Source organism: Zingiber officinale, chromosome 4B (assembly GCF_018446385.1).
Source record: "Zingiber officinale cultivar Zhangliang chromosome 4B, Zo_v1.1, whole genome shotgun sequence".
NCBI classification, from domain to species: Eukaryota; Viridiplantae; Streptophyta; class Magnoliopsida; order Zingiberales; family Zingiberaceae; genus Zingiber; species Zingiber officinale.
The window spans coordinates 23,679,562-23,691,142 of NC_055993.1; the positions used below are offsets into that span (position 1 = coordinate 23,679,562).

General features: G+C 38.5%; 1 protein-coding gene across 11 annotated transcripts; it reads left to right on the forward strand.

Moving 5' to 3' along the window:
• The first annotated feature begins 3,603 nt into the window (after positions 1–3,603).
• LOC121974866 lies at positions 3,604–8,206 on the forward strand. 11 transcript variants are annotated; one of them, XR_006110122.1, is made up of 7 exons: positions 3,604–4,481; positions 4,936–5,069; positions 5,550–5,738; positions 6,198–6,288; positions 6,791–6,865; positions 7,237–7,443; positions 8,094–8,206. XR_006110122.1 is itself a non-coding variant. In XM_042526134.1 (4 exons), exons 1-4 carry the CDS (start codon positions 3,859–3,861, stop codon positions 6,854–6,856), a joined length of 639 nt encoding a protein of 212 aa, XP_042382068.1. In that variant the 5' UTR covers positions 3,614–3,858; the 3' UTR covers positions 6,857–6,866. The 11 variants fall into 11 exon arrangements, 2 of the variants coding, with proteins under 2 accessions (XP_042382069.1, XP_042382068.1); XR_006110123.1 differs by having other exon boundaries at positions 3,605–4,481; positions 4,936–5,030; XR_006110127.1 differs by having other exon boundaries at positions 3,606–4,481; positions 5,550–5,629.
• The last annotated feature ends 3,375 nt before the right edge of the window (positions 8,207–11,581 follow it).

The following is an 11,581-nucleotide window of genomic DNA, read 5'->3' on the forward strand; positions in this document are numbered from 1 at the left end:
ACAATCATCAAATGATTGACTCTAGGGCTCTAACTAACAATCTCCCACTAGCACTAGTGCCAATCAGTGTAGGCTCTAAGCCCCAATGACCTAGTGTGACCATCATGCTTCCTCTGTGCCAAAGCCTTGGTCAAGGGATCTGCGATGTTAGCTTCTGTAGGTACTCTGCATATCTTCACATCTCCTCTCTCGATAATCTCTCGAATGAGATGGAAGCGCCGTAGTATATGTTTGGTCCGCTGGTGTGAGCGAGGTTCCTTCGCCTGTGCTATAGCTCCATTGTTGTCACAATAGAGCTCAATGGGGTCAGCAATGCTAGGAATCACCCCAAGTTCAGTGATGAACTTGCGGATCCAAACTGCCTCCTTTGCTGCCTCTAATGCAGCAATGTACTCGGCCTTTGTTGTAGAATCAGCTACTGTGTCCTGATTCGAACTCTTCCAGCTGACAGCACCACCATTAATGCAAAATACGAACCCTGATTGCGATCGGTAATCATCCTAATCGGTCTGGAAGCTGGCATCACTGTAACCCTTTACAGCTAGCTCATCATTGCCTCCATATATCAAGAAATATTCTTTAGTCATTCTTAAGTACTTAAGAATATTCTTGACCGCTATCCAGTGACTTTCACTTGGATCTGACTGGTATCTGCTCGTCATGCTCAAAACATACAAGACATCAGGTCGAGTACATAGCATGACGTACATGATCGATCCTATGGCTGAGGCATAAGGGATCTTATCCATGCGGTCTCTCTCTCTAGAAGAGGGACCTTGAGTCTTCGAAAGACTCACGCCATGTGACATCGGAAGAAATCCCTTCTTGGAGTTCTGCATGGCAAACCGTAGGAGTACCTTGTCAATGTATGTACTCTGACTTAGGCCAAGCAATCTCTTAGATCTATCTCTATAGATCTGTATCCCTAGAATGCGGGATGCCTCACCTAAGTCCTTCATTGAGAAGCAACTCCCTAGCCAGGTCTTGACAGACTGAAGCATAGGGATGTCCTTCCCAATGAGTAGTATGTCATCCACATACAATATGAGGAAGACAACTATATCCCCTACAACCTTCTTGTAGACACAAGGCTCATCTTCGTTCTTGATGAAACCAAACTATTTGATTGCATCATCGAATCGAAGATTCCAGCTCCGAGAAGCTTGCTTTAGTCCATAAATGGACCTATGCAGCTTGCATACTCTGTTAGTATGCTGTGGATCTACAAAGCCCTCAAGTTGTGTCATGTACACATCCTCGAGCAGGTTTCCATTCAGAAACGCGGTTTTGACATCCATCTGCCAGATCTCGTAATCGTGGTAAGCTGCAATAGCAAGCATGATCTGAATGGACTTAAACATCGCTACTGGAGAAAAGGTTTCATCATAGTAAATACCATGAATCTGCTTGAAACCTTTAGCTACCAAGCGACCCTTAGAGATAAGTCCATCCATGTTAGTCTTTCTCTTAAAGACCCACTTACACTCAATGGGTTTTACCCCTTCAGGTGGATCAACCAAAGTCCATACTTGGTTGGTGTACATGGATTCCATCTCGGATCTCATGACTTCTAGCCATTTCTCGGAATCTGGTCTCATCACAACTTCCTGATAGGTGGTAGGCTCATCCTCTATGAGCACAACGTCATCATGGTCAGACAAGAGAAATGAGTATCTCTCAAGCTGACGACGTACCCTATCAGACCTGCGAAGAGGTATGTCTACTTGAACTGGTTGTTGTTCCTCAACTCTTTGTGGAACAACATCATCCACAACACTTTGTGGTTCCAGTTCAACTTCCATGGAGGCTTCAGTGCTATTGTTCGCATCTTGAACTTCTTCAAGATTGAACGTGCTCCCACTAGTCTTTCTAGAAACAAAGTCCCTTTCTAGAAAGACCCCAGTCTTTGCCACAACTATCTTGTGCTGACTAGGAATGTAGAAGTAATATCCCTTAGTTTCCTTGGGATATCCTATAAAGTAGCACGTGTCGGATTTGGGTCCTAACTTGTCTGAGACTTGACGTCTAACGTAAGCCTCACAACCCCAAATCCTCATGAAAGACACCTAGGCATCTCTCCCAGCCCATATCCTATATGGTGTCTTTATCACGGCCTTGGATGGAACTCGGTTGAGTATAAAAGCTGCCGTGTCTAGAGCATAACCCCAAAGGAATGTCGGAAGATCTATGTGACTCATCATAGATCGTACCATATCTAATAGGGTACGATTCCTCCTTTCGGATACACCATTCCACTGTGGTGTTCCAGGAGGAGTGAGTTGGGATAGAATCCCACACTCAGCTAGATAGTCACGGAACTCATGGCTAAGGTATTCTCCACCTTGATCGGATCGAAGTATCTTAATACTCTTGCCAAGCTGGTTCTGTACTTCATTCTTGAATTCTTTGAACTTTTCAAAGGATTCAGACTTATGTGTCATCAAGTACACATAACCATATCTACTGAAGTCATCAGTAAATGTACCTATAACCGCCTCTAGCAGCGATATTGAAAGGGCCACATACATCACTATGTTTGAGTCCTAACAAATCAGTCGCTCTTTCGCTGTGCCCACTAAAGGGAGTCTTGGTCATCTTGCCTAGTAGGCATGACTCGCACGTATCATAAGATTCAAAATCAAATGAGTCCAGTAAACCATCCTTATGGAGCTGGGATAAGCGCTTGTCATTTATATGACCTAAGCGACAATGCCAGAGATAGGTTTGGTTCATGTCATTTGACTTAAACCTCTTGGTATTTATGTTATAGATAGATCTTTCAAGGTCTAGAATATAGAGTCCGTTTATCAGAGATGCACTACAATAGAACATATCGTTTAAATAGACGGAACAACATTTGTTCTTTATTGTAAATGAGAAACCTTTCTTGTCCAAACAAGAAACTGATATAATGTTCTTAGTTAATGCAGGCACATAACAACAATCGACTAACTCTAGTACAAGCCCAGAGGGCAGAGATAGAAAGTAAGTCCCTACAACAACAGCAGCAACCCGTGCTCCATTGCCTACTCGTAGGTCCACCTCGCCCTTTGTCAATGCCTTGCTATTTCTCAGCGTCTGCACATCAGTACAAATGTGAGAAGCACATCCAGTATCTAATACCCATGATGTAGAAATAGATAGATTGACTTCTATAACATATATACCTGAAGTGGAAGTCTCACTTCGCTTCTTCTTAAGATCCTCCAAGTATACCTTGCAGTTCCTCTTCCAGTGCACGGTCTGACCGCAGTGGAAGCAGGTAGCATCCTTGGCGACCCCTCCTTTAGGCTTCAGTGCACTACAAGAAAAATCCGCATAGACATCAGTGGAACAACAACAGTTTTAAGCAAAAACCGATGTCTTTGAGTATTTTACATCGATTTTTCCAAAAACTGGTGTCTATAAGCCCAGATTTTCGCTCATAGACATCGGTTTTTTAAGACGATGTCTATGAGCGCTTTTTTTCATTAATAGACATCGATTTTAACAACGGTTTTTAAAACCCGGTGTCTATGATAAAATAAAATAATATATTTTTCCCACCAATACTTAGCCGAAATTTGCAACACTTCACTCTTCCCTCTAAACCTAAACCTATATCGCGCCGTTCACCGTATACCGTCACGACGCCACCACCACTTTCCTCCTCGCCGCAGGCAGTCCAACCATCTCTCTCAACTTCATCTTCCTCTTTCCCTTCTTAGATTGACGCCTCTTCCTCTCTTGATAAGGATTGACTCACGACGCATCTCCTCCACCTCCTCCCTTTGGGTAAGAAGAGGAACGAGAAAGGAGAGGTGACGAGTTGATTTTGTTTTTTAGGGTTTCAGAGTATTAGCGGCGGAGGGAGGCAAGATGAAGATGACTAGAGGGAAAGGTGATACTAAGTTCCACTGATCAAGACGATCAAATCGTACCTTTTATTTCTAAATTCTAAATTTGCAAGAACCTCACCGCTGCCCTCTTTCCTCTCTCCCTCTTCATCAAATTCTAAGTTTTCGATCTTCTTTTTTTCGAGGATCTCGACATCTCGTCACGGAGGAGACCAGAAAAGCGAAGCCCAAGGCTGGCACTTCCCTTTCCCGAGCCGCCGTCAGTGTAAGTTCCAACCTCTCGAGCCGCCGTCACTTCCCTTTCTCGAGCAGCTCAATCGGCCAAAGCATGCCCAGTCTCCGACGCCACCCACCGCGATCCTCACTGCCTCAGCGCCATCATCTCCGGCCTCGCCCTCGACGGTCGCCCGCTGGAAGCTCTTCGCCTCTTCAAATGGTTCCAGACCTCCGCCCTCGACCCCGACGAGTTCACCCTCTCCAATGCGCTCTCGCTCTCCGCCAATCTCAGCGCGCTGGACCAGGGAAGGCAGATCCAAGCTCTCGTCTTCAAGAAGAATCTACCCATGGACGTCGCCGCCACCAACTCGCTCATCAATCTCTACTTCAAGTGCGGCAGCATCGCCGACGCGGAGAAGGTGTTCGACGGTATGCTTCTGAGAGACGTCTACACTTGGAACAATAGAAACAAAACGTCATCTAAAACACTCCCTAGATTCCAAAAACTCTACTCGAGAAGAAAACTCCTCTCTACAAGTTCTTGTTCTCCAAGATTCATTGCACGTGCGTTAATGTGTTGTTTGAACTTTAGTATGCAATTGGGGTAAAAAAAAAATCATAGTACCGAAGTTACAACTCATCACATGCTTTGTGTAGGTGATGCATGCTGTGCACAGGTGTCATACTCATTTGGGCACATGATGTTCTGCTCAATACTGAGAAATACCATACCAAGCAATTCTCAGTAGAAATCATATTAAGTGGAAATCTCCTTGAATGTGTTTGGACGGTCTACTTGCACGATTTGTTCTTAGACATAACACAGTTCATGTTTTTTTTATTCCTCTAAATATAGATCACTATATTGAACTTCACCTCTCAGGTGCCATCTATCAGGCCAGATATGGTTGAAGTTGTGAACATACTAGAGATGATCAGATGCCCTCAGGATAATCCGGAAGAGGAGCTTTCTTGACGGTTTGGTCCACAATCTCTGCGACATAAACCAGTTATATGGTAGATACCTAGAATGATGAACTAGCATGGTAGTTGGATTTGGTTTGCACGAAATGAAAGTAGGAAAAGAAGGCCTAGCTGCTATAGAATAGCTTGACTAACAATTTGCAAGCCAGAAATCCTTGTGAAAGTTAATCGAGGTTTTTCCCTTTCTCTAGTATTAGTGTGCTGCTGCAAGGTGGATTACATTCACCAGGTTCTTATTTGTATAACCTTCTTAAGTTGCATTTTACCTTTCATGCTTCTTTGCTTCCGTTACCAATAAAAACATGGTTTCTTAGAAGCAGGTTGGGTAAAAGCACAATGTGCAACTCTTTATGTTAGTATGTTTTGAGTGTAATTTAGGAGGTTGATTGTGATAAATAAGTTTCAAATTGGTTTTACTCGATGTTATAGTTTTCTTACTCTTACAGTTTCCTTTATGGATGCATCCTGGATATCCATGTGATTGAATTCTGAGTTTTCGATTCGAACTTGCAGGCCCAAGTGATGCGATCATTCCATTCATCTTGTAGCAATTACCAGGAACTCTAAGTTGCATGTTTAATTAAATCTGAAAGGTCTTACTAGTATTCAAATATTGTTACCTCATGTTTCTCCTTCCTTGTTCAGTTCTTGCATATGTAGAGGATTGAGATTGTGAAAGTTGGTGAAGTTCATATAGAGAATGTAAGCCCACCAATGGTTAAAAAAGAACTTGGTGATTTTTTTTTCATTTTCAATTGACAAATTTTTATCTTATTCATTTAATTGGTCAATTGCTTGAGTAGCATGTAATTATGTTCTATTACTTGAGTTTATAGATCACTATGACCTTCTATATTGAAAGTGTATCCCTCATAGAGTGACTAGTCATTTTAGGATGAAATGAGTTTTACTCATTAATCCCACATGGATGAATGTCGGTTGTCCATTATACCTATATATTACAAGTGTGTTGCCCTCTCAAGTGAATAGGCTCTGCTTGAATTCAGCACTAATGCTGCAAAGTGGTCACCAACAAGTCATCAAAAATACCATCAGTCACTATAAATGTTTCTTATCATCTCATGTCAGCTTCTTTTTCCAAGTCTGTCCTTGAGGATGGGAACTGACTCATTGCATTGTTCTTTTTATTGTTATTAATAGGCAAGTCTCCATAGAAGAAGGAGAAGGTAAAGCGCAAGAGCTCGGTGTCATGTTTATCAAAACAAGCGCAAAAGCTGGCTTCAATATAAAGGTAGCTATCATACCATGACAAGAACCTATTATGCTTCAAAATCACTTCATGTTTATGCTTTTCAAATTACCAATGCATATATGCCTGATCACAGCTGAAACAGACAAATACTTGTACTGCCAACATCTCCTTTAGGTGCACCAATGACTTGGCCCAAAGATCATTAAACTAATGATGTTATACTTGTTAGACAGATGCACTGAAAGCAAACATATGTCATCTTTACGTGCCTAATTATGTTCAATTCCTGACAACATGCTTAACAATGACATGCTAATTTAGTCTCACAAGGATAGCAAGGGAAGTTAGCTAATGAATAGGATTTATATGGACTTAACATATACACTATTATTAACTCGGGCTTCAATATTTTATTCTCATGGCTGAGAATAAGTTTGTGAATCAATTTTTCCATCAAATCCAATGGCTTCTTATTTATTTATCTGAATATTTCTGATTTTTCAAGGACTGCGGTTACTAATTGCTTCCTCAATCTTTTCAGGCTCTCTTTCGAAAGATTGCGGCTGCCTTGCCCGGGATGGAAACCTTTCTCCTCCATGTTGCTTAGATTTATGAGGTTTAAGAATGAAGGAAGAATCTTTTATTTTGTTTTTTTGAAAATTTATTATGTCAATATAAGTAGAATCTTTTTGAGTTTATGAGGTTATCTGTTTAAATAAAAATCTTCTCTTCCTATTTCATTTTGTTCTTTTGAAAATTTATTATGTCAATATAAGTAGAATCTTTTTTGAGTTTCTGAGTTTATCTGTTTAAATAAAAATCTTCTCTTCCTATTAGCTAATTTTGTTGCTTGCTAGTGATTATGCTTATCTACTATTTGCTTTACTCTCACATGTGAGAGTCAGTTCTTTTCTTACATGTTTCTTTATATCAGATATTTAAGTTTATTTTATTTATAACAAGTACTTTCTTTTTTCCTGTGTTTAGGAAAGTGAAAGTGAGGATGATGGTCTTGAGATGGGTGATGATGATGATGTTGAGGAACTTGAAAATGAATCAGAGGCTGTTAGGAAAGAACCAACCATTGAGAAACTTGCTCCTGTTTCAGCATCATTTGTTGTTTGCCTATTGAAAATTGATGTCTTGGACGGAATGCTTTCTTGCATTTCTGTGTTCGGAGTTGCTATGAAGAAGGTAAGCTGCAATGCAACTAATATTTTTTTTTGAAGGTTCTTATCTAGGATGTTGACTTGCAACCAAATAGTCATCCTATGTTGGGAGCTAATGGATCCTGTCCAGATTTGGTTAGTCAATAGTCAAAAGACAATTATTTCATGGATACATATGGATGTTCATCTTAATAAAAAGGTTACATATTTCAGATATTGACAGAACATTAACTGAATGTGGAATTTGCACTAGCTGTGTCCTACTGAGCCTTTTGTGCTTTCTAGAGGTCCTTACTTGTCTCTTTAAGAATTTGCATAGGTTGATACAAACAAATCTTAATGAAGTATTTATGTCTATACGTCATAATATATGGACACTTTTTTAGTTTCATCTTATTCTATTTTACTTTTTTTTTCTAATAACATACTCTTTGATGCAAGGTCGAGAAAGCTCATACTATCGACCTTCATTGTGTGGACTGGAACCCCCATAATCAAAATCTTATTTTGACTACGTATATTTTTGATGTTTATTTGTTCCCATTCTATAACCTCTGCTGGTTCTTAGGCAGTATTTTGTTACTTTCTCCTATAAACATGATGTCTTGAGTTTGTGAGTCAGTGATTATATGCAGCCTTAGCATTTCTTTATCTATGATCATATTTTTTTCTCAGGTTTGTTGATAAGTCTGTGCATATGTTTGATCAACGTAACCTAACTTCTGGTGGTGTTGGTGCACCAGTACACAAACTTGATGGTCACAAGGCTGCTGTTCTCTATGTTCAGGCATGCTATATTACTATATTATTAGCATTGGAATACTTCTATTAACTGTTGCTATAACTTACTGTCCTTTTGACTTTATTCCAGTGGTTTCTTGACAAAGCATCAATTTTTAGAAGAGCTGCTGAGGATGACTTCCTCAATATATGGGATTATGAAGGTATTTGTTTATCTATAATGAAGGTTTTGGAAAGTCATTTTCCCATATATTTTTTTGAGGCGAGTCTTTAAAGACAATAGAGGACCACACTCGTCTTTTGTCCATGTGATGATGCCATTCATGCTCAACACTAAAGACATTTTTTTTTGGTGAAATAAGCATCACTGCAATCTTCCATCGCCTCCATTGTCGAGGTTGTTAATTTTAATATAATTAACCTTTATCATGTTAATCGTGATGTGTTTGTCTTAATTATTTGGGCTTAACTATATGGATCTTATCTTTCCATTGAGCTATATGCAATATTTTATCACTAGGAATATTGAAATTAATTGATATTAGCTCTGAGTGTACAACCTACATTAACTTTTTTGGATTTTTCAGGTTAAATTATTTATATCCTATCAAAAAATTTATGAGGAGATAAATAAACAAATTTTACATTCCAACTTTTGCTAAAATCTATACTGAAATTTTGTTTCCACAAATGGAATTAGGACAGTATATTTCACTATATGCCCACATCAGGCTACATCAAAAGTTCATAAGTACTTGTTTGTGTTCTTGATTCAATGGGGGTTTTAATGCATTAGTGAATATAGTTTTTTTCCATTAGATATTGTCCTTTCTGATACTTTGGCTTTCATATGCCTTCTCTACACCTGTCAACATCCACACTTCCAATCAAAACTTGACACTCTTAATTTGATAGCATGTAAACGTTTGCAAAAAACACCCTGTTGGACACAGATCGACACCCATACTGGATGGATACTCTTACTATGATCCAAGTAAATTCTCACAATACAAAAAGCATTAGATGTTTTGTTTCACAAGAGTGAAAACTAGTTGCTTCTACTTAATATGTACATGGTTTATGCATATGGCTTAGGTGAAAAGGAGAAAAGAACCCACACAAATTGGGACGAATTTAGCTCTGACATAGCATGTACAGTAGCTTAGGGATGACCTTAAGCAATTCACACAACATAAAACACATGAATTAAACAACCCATATTAATTGACCTACATCCCATTAAAGAAAATTTATATGTTGACTTAAGCAATCCTTATGCAACCATTAATGAGTGTAGCATTCTCTCATTTCATAAGCTTATATGGTTGCTTTATTTGCCTAAAATAAGTTACAAACCGGATGCTATGCTTTTGTTATAAACCAGATACTAGTTGGAGACTAAATGATTGCCTAAGAAGAAAGGAATTAGAGATTAGGAGCTGCAGTGAGTAGAGTGGTTGGATAAGCTATCTTAAATGGTAACCTTAGGATTAAAGTATTGATTACATTTTTTGAACCTGCTCAACTTCCTCTAAATATCTAACACATTGATACTCGAATTTAACCTAACCTATTAAGATAAATGGGTAATCAAACCTAAAGGGTACCCATTACCATATTTGGCTATACCAATGAATTTCAAGTTCAACTAGAAGTAAGAGTGAGTGTCAATATGCCTGTGGGTACCTCAAGTGTAACGACCACCCTTCTTACTACTACTACTCTCTAAGGATGACCGTTACTTAACTACTAACTCTACTTAACTGGTATGATTAAAAATCACATGGAAACCCTACCGAAAAATTTCGGCAGAGTCTCCCCTGTACCGGTGACCTTAAACTGACATACATAACATAATATACACAGCCACAGGCGGCTGGAACACATATCAAACACACAAAAGGAATAACATCACCAAGCAGTTTAATGAAATCAAATCATGCAAGTAATGAATAGCGGAAACAAAATAAAAACATACAATTAACTAACAGCGGAAGACTAAATGACTCATCTAATACATTCTTAATAAATGGCAATCTTAATAAATTCTTAAACTAAGTCCCAAGGCTTCCATATTCCTGGCATCACACACCATCCGCGCCACCTTGTCGCCTTCCTTTCTATATCTTTTCCTTTCCTGTATCTGCAGTAAGAGGAAGTGTAGTCTATAAGCAAAATTTGCTTAGTAAGCGCTATCTAACTCACAAAATCACGAATGTGCATGTATACGAAAAGAACTAGAAACTATATGCTCTAAAAGAAATAAAGCATAAACATAACTGCTAATGTCAAACTAATAGCAAAGAAAAGCTAAGAAATCTACTCATGTAATTCTAATCGCTAATCATGCTACTCATCTAATAGGTAAACATGAAAACTACTCATCCACTAGATAAACATGGTAGAATAAAGAACTAAACTTACTGATTTTCAGAACTATATGAAACTTTATTTCATTTGTTCTAACTTAATCTTTAATACTTTATGTTTATGTAAAACTCGTTTTACTTGTTCAAAAAACTTATACTTATAATATTTCAAAATAATAATCAACTTCTTCTTGGGCCCAGGCTTAGTACCATCTTATGCGCGTTCCCTAATAGGTTGGGGTAGCGACCCACCAATCCCAAAAGAGCAGACCTCGGTCTACCAGGGCTAAGACCTAGGAATTGGAAACCTGGATTGAAGGCCAGTACAGTGCCACTAATAATAGTAAAATACTTGTTATCTTTTAATACTTCTATATAATGCCTCGGCATTTTCTTAAGCACCTTGTGTGCCAAAATCCCTAAAGTCTTGACTTTGGGATCTACTTAAGGCCTCGGCCTTTTTCTTTCTTTTCTTTATCTTTCTTATATTTTTCTTAAACTCTTAAAAAGAACATAGGCATGCTACAACATAATTAAATTAAAGGAAAGAAAATCTGACTTCTATAAGCATGCTATATCAGAGACAAATCAAAAGAAAGCATATCTAACTTCTTCAAACATGCTACAATAGATTTAAAACAAAGGAAACAATTCTGAGATCTTTAAGCATGCTAAAATGAATGCAAAGGAAACCCCAAACTGCAACGTGAACTGACATAGCTGTTCCTACTCATTGGAGTTACATAAACTTGATATCTGCATGCATAAAACTAATAAGGAAGGATCTATATCAAAACTAAGCAATGGAAATGCTAACAACACAAAACCACTCTACTGCATGCTCATTAAAAGGCCTGTTCCTACACATGGCAGCAAAGAAGAAAATCAAATACTAGGATGTTTCATGCTCTCATTTCCGAATCTAAACAACTAAATCTGGTTTTATGGCAGCAAGCTTCAAGATAAACCAAACCTAAGTTTGTTCATGTTATTCTAATAGCAAGGAGAAACATTATAATTCAATACTGCTCGTGCTCTTCTAGTAATAAAGAA